The sequence below is a fragment of the Siphateles boraxobius genome, unplaced genomic scaffold, assembly GCF_051911475.1.
Source record: "Siphateles boraxobius isolate OS27281-9 unplaced genomic scaffold, OSU_SipBor_1 7, whole genome shotgun sequence".
NCBI lineage: Eukaryota > Metazoa > Chordata > Actinopteri > Cypriniformes > Leuciscidae > Siphateles > Siphateles boraxobius.
This window is the reverse complement of record NW_027509197.1, coordinates 24,673,390-24,700,117: the sequence shown is the minus strand read 5'-3', so window position 1 is coordinate 24,700,117 and position 26,728 is coordinate 24,673,390. Positions and strand designations below refer to the sequence as shown.

At 38.7% G+C, this 26,728-nt stretch overlaps 1 protein-coding gene across 1 annotated transcript in view; it reads right to left on the bottom strand.

Moving 5' to 3' along the window:
- The window catches only part of clybl (citrate lyase beta like), a 66,185-nt gene that overhangs the window by 17,515 nt on the left and 21,942 nt on the right, over window positions 1–26,728 (bottom strand). Inside the window, exon 2 of the mRNA XM_077215195.1 lies at window positions 10,867–11,077. Coding sequence (XP_077071310.1) covers window positions 10,867–11,077 — 211 coding nt within the window. The remainder of the gene's footprint in view (window positions 1–10,866; window positions 11,078–26,728) is intronic.

Below are 26,728 nucleotides of genomic sequence, written 5' to 3'. Positions count from 1 at the left end.
ATGAGGCTTTGAGTAACAAATCAACATCAAAAAGCACCTATATCAAGTCAAAAGATATGAGAGCAGATAGAAATGGACCAATCAGACTGAAATAACCACGGAATTGTGTAATGCTATATCAAACCTTCATGCCACACGATTCTCTGCTTTTTATCACCACACTTCGCTTTGAACTGATATTCCTGACAGAAAAACATTTGAATTTCTATCAGTAGGAAGGGCTCGCTATTTCATCTCCCCTCATGGTAAATTGACAGAAAGAACATTCTCAAGAAGATCTCGGGCTCCTGAGGGGACCCAGCCATTCCGAGCCGGAATAAAAGTACTTTGAAAGCTGAAATGTTTTACATTAATGGAGGCCTGTCCAACTAGTTGCTTCAAAAGACCCTTCCCCAATCACACAGCATCCCACAGAGTGACCAGGAGAATCGCAGGTTTGAGGGATCTTTGATTCCTTCCATCAAGCCCCATCATTAAAGCTCAACACAGTATCATGACAGCACATCCACAAAACACTCAAAACAAAGGACAGACTTTAAAGTTTGTAGACGCTGACTAATCTTTTTTTTTTTTAAAAGGCCAGATCTTTTACATTTGTAGAGAATTTGGACTCCAACTGTGAGATATGTCAAGAAATGGATCTGCGTTTGGATTATTTAATGTCTAATCAAGCGCAGGAAAAACGTGTGGTTTGTATGACATTTTAAATGTATAATGATTTTGTATAGATTTGCATGATTAGAAATGAGAGCAAGAATTTTTGAGAGGGAGGGACAAAAAGAAACTCAATTTGATATATTTCCATTTAATGTTTCTCACTATTATTTTTTCATCCCAGCTTCCTCCAACCAACCATGACACTTAAGATTTCAAAAACGATGTGTAATCTAAGCAAACAATGTCTCACGGACAGTGTCTGACAGGTGACGCACCGGGCATCTGGAGCTCTATTCCAGATGAATGACTAACAGATCCGGCATCTGATTCCGCATTTGTCCGGTTCCGCATGAGAGGGAAGCCTGTCCCTCTAGGCTCGCTGCTAGATTCTCTCAGCCTCTCGAAAACCGCCACTTCTCTTCACACTGTGAGGCTGAAGAATGATCTGTTACTACTTCAGAGCACTGCTCAGGCAGCTCACATTTTACTGACTGGTTCTGCCAATCAAAACAGAGGGCTGTAATTTGATAATGAGAGAGGGACAATATGTGCACTTTTCTTTAAAACTCAGCGTTTTGTGATACGCTGGGCTGCACTGGACTCCCAGCATTAAGATGATAGAGAGGTTGCGGGATTGAAGCGTTCAGACGGGACTTTCAACATCTGCCGTTCACAGTTAACTGGAGGCTTACTGTTCATGGGTGCTATTTACTTCTGTTCTAGAAGTACTTGAAATGTCTGTCATCATAAGCTGATTTTAACTAATACAACCTACACATTTGATAGCTGTGCCAGTGAAAACTTCAACCTAAACAAATAATGCTTAATGTGCCAACGGTGTAGCCCTGTGATGCAGGATGCATGTGAGAATTTCTTCTGCTTTTGAAGTGCTGAAGGAAAAACATCTAAGCTTGTGATGAGAGTGGGAACAGAAGATGTTTGTCTCTGGGGAAATGACAGAGCTCAGTTTTTCTCAGGGTTTTGTACTGCATCAAAGTTTTATAGGTAGCAACTCTGAGAGAATTATCTAATACTATTCAAAGACCAACAGAAAACACCAGAATTGCAAACTAAAGATCTCTGTAACTTTTCAAAGCTGATTATGATTGGACTTTTTTCTAGTTGTGTTGCAATCATAAAAGTAGTCATGTAGACACTTTACAAAAATATAGGGCCCGAATTGTTTAACAATTTGTTTTCTTTTTGTCACAACCCTTATAGTTTCACAACCCTGTAACCAAAGTTTTGCATATAATTTAAAAATAGATTAAAGGAATATACATTAAATAAAAACAATAAATTGTATTAAATTGATCAAATAATGACAAAAAAATTAATTATATATATATATATATATATATATATATATATATATATATATATATATATATATATATATATATATGTTTGACACCGTGGAACAGGGTTGAGCTTGACAGAGGCAGTCAACACTACAATTTAATGTACAAAGTAAGAAATTGGAATGATTTTATTTATTTTAGTTTAAAAATGTACATTTCTTATAACAGAATAAAATTCAATTTTACCTTTTCATGGATTTTTTTATTACACCAACCCATCTCTACCTGGCCATGCTCTCTATATAATCCAGACACGAAGGTGTTTCTTACCCAGTTTCTTCTTGCAATGACCTGCTGGAAGGCCGATTATTTGCTAGGCACTTATAAAAGCAAAGGTCGTATTTTTAAAAAGTGGCATTACATGGAGTACCCGAGGCACATGGAGTGTTGGCAGTAACTGTCTTTCAATTTTCTAGTCATTAGAGTAGTTCACACCTGCCGCCTGCCAGAGCTTTATAACAAAGTCACCTTTCTATGTCAAGTGTGCCATGTAATGCAAAGGAGACTTAGTATTATTAATATTATTATTTAACAACAACATGCTATAAGGACACAACAAATCAGAGTAACAGTCCTTCAAAGTAGAGCATATGTGAAAGTCCAGTGAATTATGCAATGCAATTATCTTGCTAAATCATGCTTAAAAAGCTGGAACATTTTGACGTTTATCAGTTGTTTATACAATATAGTACTGATCCAACACAAACCACGAGAGTGTGATCAAGTCACATTTTGTCAAGAAACAAACAATAATAATTATGATAAATAATAATAGTATCGCTGCAAGCAGCAATGAAAGAGCAAAGCACAAAAAATACACGATGAGTAATGCAAGCATGGCTGGGAGCTTCAGAGCAATTGCAACAATGAGTAATTAAAGACTTTTTCAATATGTCAATATGCCAAAGCCTCAGAATCAGCTTGGCAGCATGCCTTTTAATAAAGTTTTGCCAGGAATAGACTGAAGATTGCCGAAAAAAGGACCAACGGTCTAGGACTTTGAATAAAATAGGTTTTCAGATACATTTTTATAACGATTCGTTAATGCATTCATAAATACAGCATTTTATGACAAATTTAAAAATGGCTGACATAGGAAACTTGGGTATCATTTGACTCGATATGCTGCACTGAATCAAAAGAGTTATTAGAAAAGTTATAAAATATAAACTAGCCATTGGAGAGAAAAAAAATATATAAAAATAGCAATTTTATACATCTCCTGACCAGTAAGTGGCGCTGTGCAGAAACACTGCAAGTAGCCTCAGGTCATGACATGTACCAAGATTGTTCTCAATATGCTAAAGCATTGTGGAGTTATAAACTCGCATCCATTTTAATGCGATCATTGTCCAGTTTGTTTGTGCTTTATTCGAGAACTGTTCACTTAATCAAAAAGCTTTAAATAACTTTATGCCATCATTGTTTCTAGCCCTTATCAAAAGTTATTAGCATAAACGTAAGTGCAACTTTGGACAGTTGGTGGAGCTAGAGGAATTGAATTAGAGACAAAATTGCTCTGGTTAATGTTCAGACTGTCCTCCATCTGTGTGCCAAAAATAATAATTTTCCCACAAACATTTCTATGGGCTGCCATAGACTACTAGTAGTAGTAGTGGAGGAGGAGGAGGAGGAGGAGGAGGAAGAGGTAAAGAACAAACAATAGGTGCCTTCGCATCTTTGCTGTTTGACCCCTAATAATAAATAATAAAATTAATTTGCAGATTTAGCATGACCATATGTTATTTGCATTGCAAGATGAAAAATGGGTTAACATGTATTAGATAACATGCTAGATAAAAGACTTTACAATTTTAAAAGACTGTAGATAAATCAAGTTGACGGTATTTTTCATTCGTAATGTTGTTGAATCAAATTCCTCATGAAGCTAATCTCTAATCGTGTGTTGTTATTATGATAAGAGCACACTTATCCATTCATCATAAATAAGGCCATTACACATCAACTGGTTTTAAACACCTCTCATAAGCATTCATCATACTGGGCGACAGAGAAGCCCCCCCAGATCAAGTAATTTTCACTAACACAGAAAACACTCCACACACATCTTATGACCTATCTCAGTTACACGCATCAGGCATAGCATATACGTGTCTGGTTGCTTATAATGCAGCAGCTTTGTTTGGCAGCATTCTCTTCCCTAGTGACAGTGTGAGGACAGATCTTCATATGTTGTAGCTGCAAAATATGAGTGACACAATGAGATATTATGGCTTCCACAGGATTCACAGCAAACAGATGTGTGTCATTTGTCTTAACACATCATTAACATGAAATAAAATAGTTTACCCTTCATAACTCATTTCTCATTTGCGCTTATTCATATACATTTATGGCATAACAAGAAATGGCAATGCCATCAAACTGCATTGGTTCGGTTATCTTTTGGCAGTACATTATGGTCTGTTCTTCACACTAATCTAGGGTATGGTTTGTATAATATTTTTATGGTGCCCATTTTATCTTTTCTGAGTTCGACTGCCCTTGGTCAATGTCTATTTTCATTGTATGCCTAACACAGCTTGAAAAAAATAATAATAATAATTTTATTTAAGAAATCTCCTCAACAAAGTTAGTCAAACTGAAGTTTAAACCAACACGAGAGTGAGCAAATGATGAGAAAATGGTAAATGACCTCCTTAAAGTAACCTAGAAAAAAAAACAGGCTCTACTAGACCTCAGATTTCACACACCAAATCTTATAAAAACATGTACAGATGTCCAATCTATCGTGTCATAATATTGAATTTACATAAAAAAGCAAAATGATGCCAGTACTGTGATGTTGGAAGAAATCTTTCAATCTCTTCCTCAATCATCATCGTTCTCATTCAGTTCCAAACAATCGGGACCACCCTACTTCACTGACCCCTCAATAAACTTTAGCCTAGTATGACTATACAGTGCTCATAGCTCCTGTGACGAAGGTATGACACACACACACACACACACACACACACACACACACACACACACACACACACACACACACACACACACACACATGGTTGACTGGCAGGCAGTTTCTGGCAGAACACAGGCTATCAGAGTTCACTAATGCTGGGGATCCATTTTCTGGGTAAACGCCTCAGACCGCTGTTTGTTTCTCTTGGCAGCAGAATGCCCTGTGTTCCTCTGCTGCACCCTTTGATGAGAACCCACTCTTCTTAAAGGAATAGTTGATCCAAAAATGAGCGTTCTGTAATAATTTACTGACCCTCGTATCACTTCAAACCTGCATGATATTCTTTCCTCTATGGAACACAAAAAGAGAAGTTTAGCTGAATGTCCAAGCTACTCTTTTTCATACAATAGAAGTGCATGGGGACTGTGACTGGACCTGCTGAGCTGAAATGAAAAAAAGAGCATCATAACAGACAAACATTTGAGTGGCAATTTGTTAAAAAATTTTCTCTGGCTTTCAAATCTCATATGTGCATAATTAATATATACATATTCATTTGTAGCAAGTAAATGACACTGATTAACTACATTTCTGTCTTTTCCTCACACATGTTGTCTGTATTCCTTTATGGTGCTTTTTGTACTTTTTGAGCTTGGCAGGCTATTTACTTTCACTGTGTGGAAAAAGCATAAACATTTTGCTAAACGTCTCCTTTTGTGCTAAATGAAATAAAGTCACAGGTTTTGTACGACATGAGGAAGAGTAAATTACATAATTGCACTCTCTCTTTAAGACACAGTCTTTGTTTCCTACTCAGACATCAACAGCCACCAATGAGCACTAGGACAGCTTTCTACAACAACCTCCCAGCTCAAATGAAGAGGGCTAAATCTTATTATTTAAGTAATGTGGACTTCACTAACACTCACTAAATCTATACATCACTACACTATTGCAAAGTATTGTGGCACGATGACCCTTTGAACTGACCCACAAAGAGTGTGGCAGAAGAAATCGGAGACGACTTCAAAATACCGGCATTGCATTTTAAGCTTCTATATCAAATAACAGTTGGTTGCATAGATTATGGTAAATTGGAAATGTTGACAGGAAGCCAAAGTATTACACTTTCAAATAAGCTCAAGCTGAAATCCAAGACTATAATAGTGTATTATTGAGCCAGTCAGAAGATGCATACTGTACTTGTGAATGTATACGAGAGCAAAAGATGACAGAAACGTTGTCACAAAGGGCGCCATTGCTATGGAGCTATACTGCAAAGTATTTTAGTCATAGCTGACAGGTGAACTACAGATAGCATATGTTAAAAATATAAGCCATTTCTTTTCACCAAATCATTTCATCTACTGCCACCACCAGGGTTGACAAAGAAAAGACACCACAACATAAAAAGACACAGTACAGTCTGCTGTGACACAGTCAAAACATTTGAGGTCTTAGTATCACAGACATGCAGTCAGTAACTTTGTGTTCTTGACATTCGGTTTGGGGTCAGTACATTTTCTTTTTTAAAAGTCTCTTATGCTCAGCAATGCTGGATTCATTTGAACAAAAATACAGTAGAAATAGTAATATTGTGATATATTATTACAATTTAAAATAATTGTTTTCTATTTTAATATATTTCAAAATGTTATTTATTCCTGTGATGTCAAAGCTGAATTTTCAGCAGTCATTACTCTAGTCTTCAGCGTAACATGATCCTTCAGGAATATTTATAATATGGATATTTACTGCTCAAGAAACATTTTATTATTATTAACGTCGAAAATAGTTAGGCCAATGTTGCTTAATCTTTTTTGAGGAAACATTAGCTATGCTTCCATCACCCTGTTTTTATCACCCAACGAATTAGGTGCGTTTCCATCAAGTTGTTTGAGCGGATGATGGAGGTATTGGTAAACTATACAAATGTATGTATAGTATATAGTAACTAGTTTGGATGGAAACCCAGTTAGTGATACTTTTTGTTCAGGGTATTTGACATTAAAAATGCCTTTACTGTCACTTTTGATCAAAAAGTGTTGAATAAAAAGTATAATGTATATATATATATATATATATATATATATATATATATATATATATATATTACACCGACCCCAAACCTTTGTTTGAACGGCTAGTTATTTATTTTTGAGTCAAAGACATCCTACCCAAATTAAATTGTAAATATATAAATGGTTATACATTTAAAATAGCTTCAGATTGGCAAGTTATTTTTTGGTAGCAGCTAGTTATGGCTGGCTATTTTTCAAAAGTAGCTTGACAATCATTAAATATCTGAAACCAAGCTATTTATTATTTAGAACATATTCTCCAACACTTATCTGGATTTTCAGAAACGTCAAAATCAGAACCGAAAATAAGCAAACACGTCTCCATCAGACTGAGCCGAACCAGCAAACCTGTTGTTTAGCAAGATGTTTGGCACTTGCTCTGCTGACTAAAGAAAGAGTGTAGAGAAGTGACAGAAAGGTAAAAAAAGAAAAAAGAGCAGGGATAACTGTCATGATTCCAAGCATCAGCCGTCGCCACCCACAGGTGATAATACAAGGGCCAATGCCAGTGACACTGCACCACCACAGCAACTAGGACAGACACACACACACACGCATACAGACAGGCATCACAGCTCGAGTGTGCCCGTAAGCAGGGGGATTTATTCTCTACATACGGTGCCGGGTGGTTTGAGGGAGCTCGGAGCTGATCACAGAGGATCCGAAAACAACATCCGTCCACTTTCACACTTCAGTGGAAGAGGTGGCCCCTCCCGGCAGGGCTGCGTAGTCTTGCCATCTGGAGAATAAATCGAGTGTGAAGTACAGTATAGTTTGGGACCAAGCTCCGTGGCGGCAGCTCAGCAGTCAGTTCATTAGTTCCAAACTTCCAGGGATTGGAGCTGGGAGGGGGGCAGTGCGGAGCGAAGCTGCCGCGGAGAGAAAGGGGAGGCGGGCAGGGAAGGAGAGGGGAGGAAAGGAGCCGTTGAGTGGAATGCCCCAAACTGAGCGGCAGTCTATAGGGCATCTCTGCCACAAAACACACAAATAAACAAACTCGCCCCCGGAGCGAAAAAAGACAGGTGTAGCCATCAGCCCCTGCCAGGGGGAGAAAAGGACAACTTCCTACCCCTCCTAATCAGTAAGGAGAGATATATTTACATACTAAGTGTGTGCTAGTGTGCAGCCATCATTTCAGAAGTGAGGGGGACAGAAATGTCAAGTGTAATAAATTTCTTTCTGAATAGAATAAAATTTCATCTTATTTCTTGCTTTTAACTGGCTAATAAATCAAACTCACTGCAGAACAATAACCAGACATTTGAGTTCTCTAATATTACAATAATAATGTTTCCTATATTTTTCTAATGAAAATTGTATGATTGGTTTATGTACTACAAACACATGTGCATTAAGTCAAATGTAATATGCATTAATATGCAAAATGCAATAGCATTTATTTTTTAAAACCACTCATACCCTTTCATATACTTTATTGTTAGGAAAATACCCAGAGATGGGGTGGGGTGGTAATGCTTTTGGCACACATACAAAATCAAATCATCAACAAACAAACAAATATTTTCTCGCACTTTCAGCCTGGGAAATCATCCTCATCTACTGTGATTCTACTTCAGCTCAACAGTGTATTTATAAAATGACAGCAACAAAAATGTGATGGAGGACTAAATGATTCCTAAATGTTCCAAAATCTAGAGAGCGGCCTCGCAGCCTACTAGGGAACCCCATGAGGGACTCGTTTAGAATGCTCTGCATAGGCAGCAAATTTGTGGCACACAAGTGCCTCTGTATGGAAGACTCAAATGACAATGGATTTCAGTTAGCATGTTGCTAAGCTAACAGCACAATATTCTAAAAAGCATAAAATACATAAAACACAAATTTTGGGTACGTTTAGTGTAGAATGAAAAACTATTTTAAGTTGGTTTTGGAACAGAGCATGTGTATTCAATAATTAATTTGTTAATTTAGGTATTAAATATGAAGATTGTACTTAAAAAGAATCAGAATAAACACTTCTTCCACCTCTTAAAGGAACAGTTTAACCAAAAATAAAAAAAGATGCAATCATTTACTAAACTTCTCATCATTCCAACCCTGTATTTTCTTCTATACTTGTACTTTTCTCATCTAAAGTTTACAGAAAATATTTTGAAGGATTTTCACTGTTTTTTTGGCCATACATTAACATTCAATGTGGTCCAATTTTTTTTTTGTTGCTTATCCCGTATAACAAGACATTCAATCTGACGTTACCCTTTTCCATCACTCTACCCATTATTTCCAACCCTCTCTTCAATAAAATGTAACAAAAGCCCCAAATATTTAACATTTAGAATTTTACAGCAAAGATGCTATCAATGCACAGCTATACAAAACTGAAATTTTGAGCACTGCACGTGCATGTGTGTGACTCTTTCCTTTTTTTTCATCCGCACAGGCTTATACAAGAGTAACTGAGCTGCGGGAGGAGTGTCATTTAGTGGCGTGGAAAATAAAACATCCATCTATAGGTATACACAAACCCCCATGGATTTTCAATTGCCAGGATAAGGAAAACAGCTGAGAGTGTGGGAAGTGAAAGAGCGGGTGCAGAGGAGCGAAGTGTGTTTTATTATTGAGTTAATAACTCATTTTTTACATTACGCAGTTGTGCGCTAGCAAATAAATAATGGATCACAGCTTTCCCAGTTCCACGCCAAGCTCTTTAAAGCTAACATATGGTCTTTAAAATTGACTGCGTCTTGTACGAAGGATTGTAAGTGCTTGTAGCCTTGACAGATTTATACCATCAAAAAGCAGAGAAGCAATGGGATTATTTTTCAGGCTCGTCCCGAAGTACATTGTTATTTTCCAGAGTGAGTTATTAGCATTTTTATCTGAGAGACTACAGAGAGTGTTAATTCTATCAGCCCTGACAGGAACATGAGGTAGCAAAAAGAAACCCGCTTGGCTCCGAGAGGGGACCCGAGACCCTTCTCTAATGCCATTTTCTTCCCTCTCAGATCACCCTGCATTAATATTCCACCACAAAATAATCTTATCTGGGCAGAACCCCACAGAAGAGCTGAATTTTGGCTAAGCAATCTTATCTTTTTATACTAGTCATTCTAAACCAACGTTAACATTGATATATGTCAATATGCTAAGGTCTTACATGTTAACAAAGGCATAATGTTTTTATCCTTTGAGTACATTTTTGACACTTATAGGCCATCAAAGATGTATCAGGTTGTAACTAAGGCTCTGAAACAACACAATAGTCTTGAAAGCATTAAGCTACTCTTATTTGTCTAACTTTAGCGGATACATTCTTAAAACAAATTCCCCCACTTGGCTGTGATAAAAGAAATTAGTGGGTGTTGGAAAACATTGGGATCCATCACCTTTTTCAGGGGTCACCGTTTAGGCTGTCTGTCAAACTTTTTCCCACTCAAGCAGGAATAGCCTCTGGCCATATCAATCATCTTTATTAACATGACTTAAAAACCTTTGTTAGCTGACTCTTTTCCACTGGTTCTCCTTTTAACTCCTGCTCCAATCACGATTTCATGGAGAGGTAAACAGGGCCAATTGGCTGGCTGTGTGGGCGGGTCGAGAATGCTTTTAACCTGCAGCATCTGCTGAAGTCCTGCTGTTTTCTCAGTGTGAAGTGGGCACCTTGTTTCATGTGAATGTGATAGGGGGGCATTTTTGCCTTTATTGGCACATAATGGGACGGAAATGTGCTTGTTTTAAGCATTGCGCTTAGGTAGCTTTCTTTGGAGTGATTAAGGATCAGCACCTGGCTAAAAGAGAGCTTTAAATGATGAGGATTTTGTGATTATGTCCTACAGAGTCAGGTGCTGGACGAAGAATGAGAGGTTAGGGTGGTTGGTACCTTCTTGTTAAGGGCGACTCCATCTTCACAGTCGAGAACAGCGCAGTCCACGTCCAGTGAAGTCAGTTTCTGCAGTTTTCTCTGGTCGTTGCCGGGAACGTACAGCACTGCGCGGCGTGGTATGTACTTCAGAGAGGTGCCAGGAGTGTGGTGGGAACGCTGGCCGGACTGACACCAGGGAACCGCAGACAAAAGTAGACGACTTATCCCCCTGAGAAAACACAAGCATTTTATAATGGATATTTCAGTACGGGTCAATGACATGGCACTCATTTTCTGTCTCATCTATTAAATTTACATTAAAATGCAATTCATACATACAATGACTTAAATACACCTGGTCTATTGTGATGAGCATGTTTTTCATTTTTGGGGGGTGGGGGCATAAAACAAAGAAATACTGATATAACGGTCCTGATTAAAAAGCTAATTTAAAGAATAAAATTCTTAAAAAGAAAACCTTTAGCAGTTATAGGTATAATCTTTTATTCTTATTTCGTACATAATATAACTTGACTGCTTAATATCTAATAACTGTCCATCACCTCAGAGTCATGTGGCTCAACCAACATTTAGGAAAAAAACAAAACAGGAAATTATATGCAGATCCCTGCAGACTCTCATGAATGTGTCAAGGTCCATAAGCATCTTAAAATACCAGATAATTTGACGTTTTTATGACAAGGCAAAGTTAGTTCCGTTTGCAAAATAATGTGGTGCTTTTGCACAAAAACAATTATATTTATAAATAAATTATTATTTAAAATATTACATAAATGTTAAATAAATTTTACATTATATTTACATGATACCTTAATATATTTTATGATATATATATATATATATACACACACATATATCAAAAAATTTGCATATTGTGATAAAGTTCATTATTTTTCATAATGTAATGATTAAAACTTTCATATATTTTAGATTCATTGCACACCAACTGAAATATTTCAGGTCTTTTATTGTTTTAATACTGATGATTTTGGCATACAGCTCATGAAAACCCAAAATTCCTATCTCAAAAAATTAGCATATCATGAAAAGGGTCTCTAAACGAGCTATTAACCTAATCATCTGAATCAAATAATTAACTCTAAACACCTGCAAAAGATTCCTGAGGCCTTTAAAAACTCCCAGCCTGTTTCATTACTCAAAACCGCAATCATGGGTAAGACTGCCGACCTGACTGCTGTCCAGAAGGCCATCATTGACACCCTCAAGCAGGAGGCTAAGACACAGAAAGAAATTTCTGAACAAATAGGCTGTTCCCAGAGTGCTGCATCAAGGCACCTCAGTGGGAAGTCTGTGGGAAGGAAAAAGTGTGGCAAAAAACACTGCACAACGAGAAGAGGTGACCGGACCCTGAGGAAGATTGTGGAGAAGGACCGATTCCAGACCTTGGGGGACCTGCGGAAGCAGTGGACTGAGTCTGGAGTAGAAACATCTAGAGCCACCGTGCACAGGCGTGCGCAGGAAATAGACTACAGGTGCCGCATTCCCCAGGTCAAGCCACTTTTGAACCAGAAACAGCGGCAGAAGCGCCTGACCTGGGCTACAGAGAAGCAGCACTGGACTGTTGCTCAGTGGTCCAAAGTACTTTTTTCGGATGAAAGCAAATTTTGCATGTCATTCGGGAAATCAAGGTGCCAGAGTCTGGAGGAAGACTGGGGAGAAGGAAATGCCAAAATGCCTGAAGTTCAGTGTCAAGTACCCACAGTCAGTGATGGTCTGGGGTGCCATGTCAGCTGCTGGTGTTGGTCCACTGTGTTTTATCAAGGGCAGGGTCAATGCAGCTAGCTATCAGGAGATTTTGGAGCACTTCATGCTTCCATCTGCTGAAAAGCTTTATGGAGATGAAGATTTCATTTTTCAGCACGACCTGGCACCTGCTCACACTGCCAAAACCACTGGTAAATGGTTTACTGACCATGGTATTACTGTGCTCAATTGGCCTGCCAACTCTCCTGACCTGAACCCCATAGAGAATCTGTGGGATATTGTGAAGAGAAAGTTGAGAGACGCAAGACCCAACACTCTGGATGAGCTTAAGGCCGCTATCGAAGCATCCTGGGTCTCCATAACACCTCAGCAGTGCCACAGGCTGATTGCCTCCATGCCACGCCGCATTGAAGCAGTCATTTCTGCAAAAGGATTCCCGACCAAGTATTGAGTGCATAACTGAACATAATTATTTGAAGGTTGACTTTTTTGTATTAAAAACACTTCTTTTATTGGTCGGATGAAATATGCTAATTTTTTTAGATAGGAATTTTGGGTTTTCATGAGCTGTATGCCAAAATCATCAGTATTAAAGCAATAAAAGACCTGAAATATTTCAGTTGGTGTGCAATGATTCTAAAATATATGAAAGTTTAATTTTTATCATTACATTATGGAAAATAATGAACTTTATCACAATATGCTAATTTTTTGAGAAGGACCTATGTATATATGTGTATATATGTATATATATATATATATATATATATATATATATATATATATATATATATATATATATATATATATAACAAATTGAGTTGCATGTATTCAAGTTGAAAGAGAAATAGGTTATTACTTTTTACTTGATGTTACATTGAATGACATTTCTAGAGCCACCAAGAGTAACATTTCTGAGAACATGTGTTTTTAAGCTAGATGAAAATACTATAACTTGTGTAAAGTGTTATATTTTAGAGATCTGTTGTAGCCTTCCATTTGTTTGCAGATCTCTCTTTTATGCCTGCACCCATGTAACAAACCTCTGGCTAATCTCAAGTACTTAGCCTGAACTTCAATTTCCTTCCCAAATCTTTACAAACTGAAGAAACAAGGTTTGTTTTCCTTTCAGCCCTCTAATGGATAAGCACTGCTGACCTGAGGCCGTTATCTCCGACAACATCAGAGCAAACACTCCTTCTCTAATGCTAATTCTCAATGGCTTAGCAAGCACAGCTGAATAAATCTATTTAGAGCCAAGTCAGTGTGATGTGAAAGAGACTCGGGAGAGATTACATACCCCAATACAAGAAAGTTGAGACAAGACCACAAATCTGACTGGTAAATTACTTCTTAAAGCTGTCAGATGCAGATTTCCCCGCGTCAGGGCTAATAGAGGAGTGCGTTTATGGCTTAATTTCCTCCTATCACATTTTATCACACACTAATAACCACTGTTATGCCTCAGACACGTTTTAATTGTTTTTTCGGTATGTTAGGGTGTTCAAACAATTAGCGTTAATAAATGCGCCAAATAATTGGTATCACATACAACTAATTACAGCCGGGAACAGTCTTCGCATGGCGGTTCCTTGCGATTGCACATGAAGGGAGCGTATTAGTTGACTGTATTTCTTTCCGCCTTGACAAAAAGAAGGGGGTAACAAAGTGCTTTAAGGGGGGAGTGAAGGGGTGAAGTATTCTTTTTTGGTCTTTGTTGTCAAAAGAAGCTAAAGTCACTTCAATAGCCACTTAATCCAATCCTTCATGCTTACAATTGCCCTCAAGAACCAAGCCAGCATATTCTCGACTGAGATGATGCAGCCATGCCAGGCAATTAAAAGCAATTCAGGTAGTTATGGCTGCAAGCACTTTGCAGGCCTAAGTACAGAGTCTCGGTAGGGATTCTCAACTCTATAGTGTTCGGATTTGGTCAGTGGCAGTACCTCAACAAGGGAAAGGAGGATGAGGAGATATGAAAAACCACTCTCAATGCAGACAGAGAGAGAGGGGAGGAACTTACTCAAGACCCCCAAACCGTACAGTGCCCGGATTGGCAATAAAGAATACAAACAGAGAAATTGGATGAAACAATAGCAGAGGTGGTAGAGGGCATTATGCATGCATGTGTGTAGGGGGTTGGCGAAGAGCAAAAGGGGGAGGGAGGATCCAAATTAAATCTTCTACATTCAATGCGTACTGCTGCAGGGGAAAAATGTTAAAAAGACATTTTAAGTGGGCACTTGAAAAAGAAATAAATTATCTTGTAAGTAGGAGGCTTACAAAATGATGGCACTCGTAATTAAAGAATAGATTTCATAAAGGTGCAGAAAAAACATTAAAAAAGCTCCATGGGGGAAGAAAGGGGTATCCTTGATGGATCTTTATCAGAGAGAGAGAGAGCGAGAGCAGATCGCTTGACGGAGGTACAAGGGGTCTAATAGAGAAACGCCATTCAGTGCTACTCTCCCTCTATGCCTTTTTAAACACAGTAGGGGTTTCACTTTGCTGCAACCTAGCTGCCACGGGGGAAAGAGAGGAGTTTGCTTTGTTTAGTTGTTACTCTCTCTTTTATGTTTGAAGGAGATAGAGGAGGGAAAGACAAGTTGGTAAATTCAGGAAAGGTTTTTTGGTGTTCTCAGAGGGTGGCGTTTTGAAAGCCAAGCGGCTGGCCTCTCACGAGAGAGAGCGTGATGATGTGTGAGCAGCAGGGGACGATGCTGGCTGTGTTTGTGTGCTGTACAAACGCACACGTCCACGTCATAGTCATATTAATACATGCATAATCATCAGGCTTCTAATAAAAGACTTCAAACGAGTTGCATGACAATACACACACGGATGATCATGACGGAATAAGAGAGTATTGTGCATCTCACACTCTCATTCTTCTATAGTATATACATATTTTAAATAAACCTACGTTAAAGGGATAGTTCACTTCAAAAATATATGACTTACTTTCTTCTGTGAAACACAAAGGATTTGGTATTGTTTGTCCTTACAATGACTTTTTTTTATCCATACAATGAAATTAAATGGCATCCAATCTTGTTTTCGCCTAAAGTTCGGTTTCGCAGAATAAAGAAAGTCATGTTTGGAATGACAGTAAGTTAATGATGACAAAATGTTAATTTTTGGGTGAACTATCATTTTAATGATTTTTGTTTTAAATAAATATACAGAATGAATTTCTATAGAAGCATTTTTGCTCTGTAATATGTTTCAAAAATATATATGGTGGTAAAAATAAAGATCAAATTAACAATTTTAAGTTCTTGGTCTTGGGGACTATTCCCATTTTAATTTCTTCAAATACATAATTACGATAAAGATGTAAGGTAATGGGTTTAATACAAATTGGATAATAGAAATAGAAAACCCTTTTTAAATAAGCTAGGTCAGTGGCTCGAAATCCACTTAGCACATTTCAAATCCATTTCATTTTAAGGGTTCTTTATTCAGAACAAAGTATTATAATTCATTCTGACTTGGGAATTTAATTCTCAGGTGGAGGAACTGATTGACAGAGACCAACCAAAGGGAAAAAAGGCCTGCATTTACTGAATGAGAACACTCGGGACCATGTCACACAAAGAAATTTCACCTAGTCCCTTTTTTTTTTATAAATAAAATCTGTAACAAATGTTTTTCACGGTTTATAATATGCCGTATTAATGCTATACAATAGGAATGCTGAAACACTGCAAAGGTAATTAGTATTAGCTTATGCAGTAGCTTGCAATGTTGGCTTACTTAGCCATGAAAGTCATAAAACTTTGTGGCATACCACTCTCACATTATAAACCAACCGGAATCCTGTTTAACAATGGCTAATGAGATTTTTATACCAGCATAGTAATTCATTCAAGAAATTCACTTCAGGAAAATGAGCTTATCTCCCAGTGATTTATTTGATTACATGATTTGCCCACTTCTCATTTAGATCCACGCTTAGCTAAGAAAACCCTGAAATTAATATACGTAATAGTAACTCAAGTGGCCAATATTAAGTGTACAATAATTCACATAAAAAGCAACACAGAGCCGGGGCAATAAAAACAAGAAGCAATAAATATTATTACGGCACTATGGCACCTCTGGAACCATTTGGAGAGAGCCGGCCTTTCAGACCATATCCATACAGTGCTTCCGAGATATGCAATCTGGACCGTTTTATTGTTACATCTGTCCAGCATTTTTCCCTGTCATTAAACTATGATATATGTTTTATAAGTTCAGCAATCCCTGATGTAGACAACATTTCTGCAGTCCTCACTTTTCTGGACTTGAAAGGCTATGATAACAGAGTGGTTAGCTTAGCAGTTAGTGGATTTACTGGTGAGAGTTCTGAGGTTTTCTGCTCTTTGCTGCTTTTATATGCTTCTAGACAGGCATGGTCCTCATTAAATGTAAGTCTGGCTTTCCCTATATAAGATGACCAAGAGAAAATACAGAAACCTCTGATGGTTTCGTTGGACATTCATTCTGCTCAGCTGTAGCTCAATTACTGTCCTACCAAACTGCACTGTTGTGTCAGAAAAAGAAATGTCTGAACATTAACATTTCTCAGATGTTCTTATTTATTCTCAGATGTTCTTTTTCCTCCTCTTACCTTGAGATTAAACCCCAAGTAGGAGGTCTGAGAATGTATGGGGTCGCATACCATCACTTTCAAAATGCCAACTTACCAGGAGACATGATGTGAAGATTTACTGTAAAACTTTAACTTTGACATAAGTAGCTATTATATTTCTTCTAATGATACTGTAAGCTAGCCAAACAAACTAAGAATGCACTCATTTAACCACCCACTGTGTTGGCTCTGGTGACATTTTAAATAAAGTACACCGGTCCTATGATGCTACCTGCATCTGCATTTTATGATAAAACAAAAAGACCAGCATTTCATCTTAACTTGCACTGACAAAACAATCAATAGGCCAATTCTTCTTCAAAACCCCACTTTAAAGCGGCTGTGAAATCAAATGGTGGCAACAAAAATAAAATAGCCTTTTAGACATCACTGAAAAAACATAATAGTCATTTTTTCCAGACAAAATAAACAAAGATTTTCTCTTCCGTTTTGTCTGTCTGGTACAGCAAGGCATTTCAGCCTTTGAGCTCCTGCGTTTCATGTGTTCATAAACAGCCCTGGACACGGCACCATGGATAAATATGTTGTCCAATTTAACCCCCCTTCACTATCTCATATAAGCACTGTTAACAGCAGCTCTTTCAATATGCAGATTTCACAATTATTTCCAGCGTCTGGCCGCAACAGCAGTAGCTGTATCTAAAATGCCTAAAATTAAAGATTTGTTTTCGACTCTGCGATAATCAGGATGTTTTTAATATGCAAACTATTTCCAGGATCTGTCGTGTTTGGGCTTTTAAATTAAATTTAAGAATGGGGGGGGGGGGGGGGGGGGGGGGGGGTGAAACAGAAGGATAAAAAGAAATAACAAAAACAAATCAATGCCTTGATGCATAAACATGAAATAAATTTCGGAAGACGGTGGAGAAACAAATGGTCAAGGAGTCATCAATATTTAGCCCATTTCCAGGCCTTGTCTTGCCCTCCCACCTCCTCCTGGCACCAGGCTAAAACAATCCCAATAAAAGCTGTTTCTCAGCATGGGAATCTGTGTTGTTTTCCAGTTAAAAGACACAAAGTGCCAGTGCTAAAATATGTGGCCAAATTAACTGTGGGGCATTGATGATAGTAAGGGAGGAAAAGTGAAACTTCTTTCTGTTGCCTCCTTACCTCCCTCCTTCCCTCCCATTCCTCTCTTGGCTGACAGACACATCTGATCCGCTCGTAACAGGATCAGCTGGTGGCAGGTGACCCTGGCAACAGTATCCCGGAAGTGGCATGTTCTCTGCTCCTCCATCATTCCCCTTGCCGCTGCCTCATTAGAGAGGATTTTACGCCCTAAGCTGCACATTGAGGGTGAATTCATAGCAGTTACGTGCAATGGCCTACGCGTATACCTGTAATCCATGTGAAAAAAGGTTGCTCACTCTCTCTTTCGCAAAGCTGCAGACACACAATGGCTGACAAACCGCAAACTCTAATTCTTCTTCACACAAAGACTACAAACGGCTCAGCTGTCAAGCATCAGTTTTTTTTGTTTTCTGGACCAAAGACTCATGACTACCTGCCTTCAGCACGAGGAACGTCTATATCCAATTCATCACACCAAAGCAAAATAATAACGGCGACCGATTGTCGAAAGTTACCCAGTCCTAAAAGAACTTCTACAGATGTGTGCGATAATAATTGGCATAAAACCTAAAGTTTCAACCCACGCCAATGAGATAAACCGACTGCTCCGTTCGATTCTCTTCCGCTCGATTCTCTTCCGCTGCAGGATCGACACTGAAAATGTTCCCATTCATTTTTCTTTAGAATTAATTGAGAAGGGTCCATCAAAAGGAGGGAGCAAGCAATGGGTGTGGGGAGGCCAACAGGGTTAGCTTTTAACTTAGCATTTTTATTGACTCCAGGAAAACAAAATAAGGGATCCTACTAAGAGTGTGCACTCGGCAATAGCCATTCAGGCCTTTGGAGCTCCATTGTAGCACTTTGAAGGGTTTGAAAGGAAACCCCACTGGTGAAAATCCAGTGGAACATCTCCACAACAGAGCACAACTGTTCCCTTCGGCTTGAATGGGAGGGACATAAAAGGGGAGATGGACTTCTGAGGTACAGCCAGAAACAAAGGCAACAAAAGTGCTGATCATGAGGGAAAGACACAACTCGTTGCGGCAGAGGGGCTTGGAGAAAAGGAGCCTTAGACAATGGCACTCACGGCCAAGTGACACACTGAAGAACTGAAAAATCTACACAAGAAGTGCTTCTCTCCCCACTTCACAAAAAACCCACAAGGAACTGCTGGATGGCCGAGGGGCCAGTGTGTCCCGGAGGGGAATAGGACGAGTGAGCGAATCAACGGCAGACTGACAGCAAAGTCTAGCCAAAGAAGTGAAGTCAGAGAATCTGACAAGAGACGATGCAAAAATAAAAATAAAAAACAAGGGAAGTTCCCTTTTTCTTTAGGGAAAGATGGGAACATAAAGGAAGAAAGAAACCTAATAAGAGGGAGGAAGTTGCCCCTGTCTCTTTAGGCACTTTAAAAGGTGAAGCTCAATCTCTGATGCATTCCCACAGTGAGAGCTCTGCCACAGCATCACTACTGATGCTCCGCTCTGTTCTTTTCCAGGACTTTTGAAGTGCCTCAACACAATTAGCTTTTAACCCCCAGAGAAACATTAATTCCCACCAACTTGCCCATTCAACATGTGGATGACACTTAAAGAGGTGTTCGCCTTCATCTCATCCTGATAAAGGCCCTTGTGACTACAGACATAAATAAATAAGTCCCATCTATAATCATTATGCCCTCCACTAACATTTCCCCTATTCCCGACACTTTGTTGGAACAGAAAAGATTATTTTACCAGAACCAGCATGCGTTGTCCATTTTAATGGGTGGCAGGGCTTCATTTACAGTTAAATCGTGTCACCTCCAAGACTGAGCGCATCTGAACACAAGCCGGCAAGGAGGAGAGGGGGGGGGGGAGTGATTTGTTTGACATGTTTTTATAAAACCTCTCCAAACGATGGCCGCCTCCCCTTCGCACCAGGTCATTTGCATGCTCCGAAGCACAGCCCCAGTCTGAAAGATTAACGCTGATATGCATACAGAAAGAACAAATTTTGAGATATGCATAATGTGGTTTGAACTGTTCTGCGCGTGCCTGTCCTTAGAACTTATGATATGCAAATTAAACCACACTATTTGAAACTTAAAGGGGATACTTCACCTAAAAATTTTAATTGTGGCATAGTTTGTTCACCCTCATGTCATTCTAAACCTTTGACTTACTTTCTTCTGTAGAAATCAGATGGGTCCAAGTTTATTTTGGACCCCATTGACTTTCATTGTATGGACAAAAATACCTTCTTCAAAATATCTTCTTTTGTTTTTCACTGAAGAAAGTCATACAAGTTTGCAACGACATAGTAAATGATGACAGAATTAAAATTTTTGGGTGAACTGTCTGTTCCTTTAAGCTGGATGATAATACATTCAAACTAAAAAGTCAACTCTGAGGAAAGAATTATATATATATATAAAACCTGAAAAGATTTAAGGGATGTTTAGCTGCCTATTTTTTCATCTGGTCACCTATAAATGATTTGAGGACATTTAAAATTTATGATTAGAGGTTTGTCCAAATTCTTAGTCCTAACTACCACCCTAATAGTAAACCTTGCCGTAGCAAGCATTAGTAACTTGAAAATTAATTGTACTGTCATTTATGCTTACAGCTAAAATCACAGAGTGGGAAAACCAAATTAAAATCTACCGTTTCCTCCTGCTGACGCTGACAGACAGCATCCCAGCTTGCACATTCCCAGGCAAAAGGTCCTGGCGATTAAGGCATGCACTGCCCCATGCAATCAAGAGGAGCCCACTTTTAACCCACGACTCTGTCTTCCCCTTTCACTTTAGTTGATTAATAGATCAACGCTGTAATTGATTAGTGGCAAGGTGTGAATTTAACCAGAGTTCAGCAGCAATAATGGTCTCTCCACAATAGCAGCCGACATAAAATGTAAAATGATAGCCTGCAGCCTGATGGCCATCAAAGGAGTGCAGCCCACATAAAGAGGCCAGCTATTCTCTGGAGCACTGAATTTCTTTGGGCTCTTTTCTCTTGGTAATGCTGTCAGTTTAACTGACAGGAACCATTATGGACGGTGCTTGTGAGCTCACCTTCATAAAACAAGCTGTAAAACAGCAAATAACAGGCTTATATGGCTTCATTATCTGAGGCACTCTAAATCACAGTGGAGGCGCTGGGTTCTCGTGCGTGTACCATCCCTTCAGTTCAACCCTCATCTGAGAGGGCAGACAGGGAGTTTTCAGAGTAAAAAATAGGGAGAGAGAGAAGTTGAGTGGCCCAGTCTCTTCTTCTCTAAGCGTTAATAAACTTCATCCTTTTCATCAGCCACAACAGCAAGAGAAGCCCCTCACCATGTTCAACAATCATTTTCCAACACGCTATTAATTAGACCACATCCACTCTTTTATAGTCCCAAACCGATGTGATCAGGGGCACCCAAAGTTAAGATAAAATGTCCTCACAGTGGGACACAACTGAAGTGGAGAGGAAAAAAACCAGGAAGGAGAAATCTAGGGACAAAGAGAGAGAGAGAGAGAGAGAGAGAGAGAGAGAGAGAGAAACTGTTAATAAAAGTACTGCTCCGGTGAAATTATTTAAGAGGTAACACGACAGAACGGGGTGGTTGAGGCACAGATGGAGACTGCATCTGGGAATAGAAACCTTTTGCCACTGCAACACGCTTGACGAGCAATTGGTTTTATTTATTTCATGCAAATAGATCCGGGCCTTTCACTAACCTGACAGCGGGGGCTGTGAGGTGTTGGCCTGTTTGAGGTACTGAGGGTTTCTGACTGCTTGCTGAGGTGCTGCCGGGAAAGATTGTTGCGATAGGTGGAGGCAGGGCTGTCGCGATATTAGATTTTCACTACATTATTATTGGATTAATAGTATTGTCGTGATATCTATAGAAATTATGAGAAAAAAAATGCTATCAGTCAAATTCATAATTTGTGTTTCTATTTTGGCAAATTAATCACACTCAAAATAGGAATATGGAGGCGGAGAGACTAACAAAAACAACAAAAAATATAAACAAATAACACTGTTGATCATCACCTCATGTAGATGGTGATGTCTAACACCCTCATTTTTCTTTTGTTTGACTTTTTTTTAAATACAGAATCTGAAAAAAAAAAAAAAAAAAATTCACACACTGGTGAGATAACAGCATTTCTCAGCCGGAGGTTCCTGAAAATCTCTTGTGAAATTTAGCCAGCATAAATTAATTTAGGGTGATATTGAAAATATGTTTTTTATAAAATGACGTAGGTCTGGTTTTTAGCAGGTTTTTTTTTAGAAGTAAAGCTTTGATTTATTTATTGATTAATTGAATCATTCCCTTTTTTGATTAATTCATTCTTTCAACCCTAATAAAGAACATATTAAAACAAAGACTATGAAAACCAAATAATTAGTATCAGAAATAAATCTATAATCATGATGAATGCAAATTAAGTAAGAAAATAATTGAAGGGGCTGAGCAGAAAACAGTCATTCTGTATTTCACTGAAAGTCTGCCTTTGGCTGAGACAAACAAATGCGGTAATTGTTTGTCAAACTGTGTGATTTGAGCGGTGTGGTTGGGATTGTTCTAGATGCAGCAGTGAGTGGAGGACAGAGAGAGGAGGAACAAGAGATCAGTGTAACTGTCTCTTTAAGCACATGGAGGGATAGAGAGACTGTCACAGGTTGGGAGGGTTGACTGATTAGCGTTTGTTTTAAAGCAGTGCTAAGATTGACGAGTTGCCGCCAATAGCTCTGCGTCCCTGACACTCCCTCACACCCACACACTCAAATGCACTACAAAAGACATTAGATGTCATAAATGACTTAGATGACAAATTACTATGAAAAGGGACATTTTTATACTTTCTTTAGAAAATGTGAGTGCAAGGCTCACTGTTATGATGCAAGGGCATCGCCGAGGGGGTTAATACTAGAGTGCTAAGGTGATAAAGGTTGCTAGATAATAATTTCCTGGACCAAATAAATAATCCCACTTTGTCAGTCTCTATGATATTCCAAGCTACAGATATAACTCGGACCCCTCCTTCAATAGAAGACAATGGGATTATATTTGCAAATGAGGCACCAACATTCTGTCAACAAAAAATACTCAGCCAAAATAGATAAATAGGGCCAAAATCATTGACTTTCACAGATGGAGCGTTTTGACAGTGTCTATTTCGTGTACACAGTATGAATAAGCAACATCAGTTAAATACGTCAGACACTTCACCATGACTAAACATTTTGCTAGAGTATAGAAATATGTAAAATTGTTCAGCTGAAATATTGAGAGGCGGCACAATGCTGAAGAACTTTACTTTACTATGACTGATATAGTTTATCACCTGAGAACAAGACACTCTGAACATAATAAGAGTTCAATTACACAAATTTAATTACAAAAGTTTTAGTTTTTGGATAAATTACCTTTATTTGGGTAAAAAAAAAAAAAAAAAATTCTGGTGCAACACTATTTTGTGTCCATTTATTGTTTACAAGGCAAAAATTGTGAGTCAAACAACTTAATAGCTCACCTCATCTCAATAAGCCACATTGTTTAAAGTATCATCCATTTCTGTAGCACAAAATGTTGCAAGATGAGTTACATTAAGAAAGTTTAATACTTAATTATGTATTCACTAATCCACTCACTACTCCTGCGTTAAGAATATGCAGGTGTGCACATTCAAGCACGCAACCATGCACCCACACACTCTTGCACACACCCACACACTCTTGCACACACCCACACAAGTGTGTAAACAAATCTAACCTATATTCCATGCCAAAGGAAGCAGACACACACACACACTCACTCAGCCCCAGAGAGGCGTTGCTTTGTCATACCTCTACTCTCGACAGGCCCTGCCGTCGCCATGCCATGCTCAACTCTTCTGGCTACACTCCAAAGCACCTCCAAAGCACGCCTCGCTCTGTCCCTCCGCCATATGGACAGATCTGAGCCCTTTGTAGTCATCTCTCTATGGAGGGTCTACCTGACTAAAGCCCAGCGGACTGCGACCTGCAGGGATGAGCACGCCGGCGCCAGAGATTGGCTCTTAAACACGGCGTAACACTTGCCATCTGACTGCCGTAACAATCTGCACCCTACACACACACACACATTTTTCAAACCGTCTTTTTCGTGAGTTCAAATGTAACACATTTTGAATCAAATAATATCAAATATATGTGTTAAACAAATAGCTATGAAAATCCTGATTGGTGACAAAAACTTTAAATTAATAAATAAATATATTCTATCATCAGTGGAATGCACGTGAATATATTCTAAAGAACGCGCAAGCTGCTATTTTTTCATAGAACAAAATCATATAGAGACCCAAGTCTGTTAAGCACTGAAAATGTAGCCCCTGAAACTCACGCACAATATTCCAAACACCCCTTTGCCTTCAGAACTAACTTATTTGGTTTACTTGCACATGCCAGCATGATGAAACTTAGTGTATTTACTAGTTGCCATATCAACACTATATAGAGAATACTCCGAACACCCCTTTGCCTTCAGAACTACCTTATTTCTTTTTGGCATAGATTTAACAAGGTGCTTTCCTCTTGCAGATTTGTTGGCTGCACATCCATGATGAGAATCTCCTGTTCCAGCACAATCCAAAAGTGCTCTATTGGATTGAGATCTGGTGAGTTTGAGAGGATCTGAACTTTGTGCCATGGTGCGTTATATTGTTGGAAGTAGTCATCAGCAGATGGGTACAGTGTGGTCAACAGTACTCAGGTAGGCTGCGGTGTTTAAATGATGCTCAGTTGGTACTAAGGGCCCCAAAGTGTGCCAATAAAATACCCTCCACACCATTACACCACCAGCAGCAGCCTGAACCGTTGATACAAGGCTGTTGATATGCTTTCATGTTGTTTACGACAAATTCAAATGTCGCAGTAAAAATGGAGACTCAGACCATACAACATTTTTCCAATCTTCTATTGTCCAATTTTGGTGAGCCGGAGTGAATTTTAGTCTCAGTTCCATTCTTAGTTGATAGGAATGGCACACAGTGAGGTCTTCTGGTGCTGAAGCCCATCTGCTTCAAGGTTTGACATGTGGTGCATTCAGAGATGCTCATACCTTGGTTATAACAAGTGCTTATTTGAGTTATTGTTGCATTTCTATCAGCTCGATCCAGTCTGACCATTCTCTTCTGACCTCTGGCATCAAGATATTTTCAGAACTGGATATGTTCTCTTTTTCAGACCATTCTCTGTAAACCCTAGAGATGGTTGTGCGTGAAAATCCCAGTAGATCAGCAGATTCTGTAAAACTCAGACCAGCCCATCTGGCACAAACATCCATGCCACGCTCAAAGACACTTAGGATATGTTCACACTGTTATCCCAAATCCAATTATTTGTGTATCGGATTGGAATCTTATCTAAAATGACTGACAGTCCACATTGAGTATCGCAACTGTTCATATCCGATTTGTGTCCCATGCTGCTTTTCCAGAATAACTGCACTGGTTTTTATGGCAATGAAATTGCATAGGTAGGTATACACCAAAAACAACAACTTCAACGTGGAGTGGTTGGCAATATAGATGATTTTTACAACATGACAATGTGAAGCCCTGCATTGGACTACTGAGTATTATGAGGCAGCAGCAGAAACATTGGAGGCTGGTATGCATGGCTATATTCCGGGGCTATGCAACAACACAACCTTTTTTCTTCAGCGATTTTCAGCACGTTTCCTATAACAATGTCAGAACAGAATCTGATTAGAGCAAACAGACTGAAACAGATTTCCAGAAATGCAATTTTGAACAGGATCACATATGAACGTAGCTCAAAACAGATTTGTAAAAATCGCATTTCATGTGATTTTTTGCCGTTTACACTTGCTAAATCTGATTGGATTTCAATCGTATATGCGCAAAAAAAGGATTTGGACTGACAGTCTGAACAAGGCTTTTAATAAACTTTCTTCCCCATTTTGATTCTCAGTTTGAATTTCAGCAGATAGTCTTGACCATGTGTACACGCCTAAATGCATTGAGTTGCTGCCATTTGATTGGTTGATTAGATATTTGTGTTAATAAGCAGTTGAACAGGTTTTCCTAATGTGGCCGGTTTTGAGAGTATATTCATATATAAACTTGCCATAATGGTTGCAAGACATGTGATAATCAATGCTGTTTGGTCAATTATATTAAATCTTAATGTGACAAGTTTAGAACTTCAAGATGCTCAAAAAGTGATTTGAGAAACATGATTTTTTTTTTACAAAAAAGTGACGTAAAATTTACTCAATTCCTCACACAAACTTACCGTATGGCTTATTAGAATATAGTGCTCAAGTTGTATGGACTACTTCAATGGTGCTGTCTTGTCCTTTTTGACTACCCCTGAGTGAGTTCATTGAAAGGACAAGAGCAGCGTGAAGATTTTTCGGTAT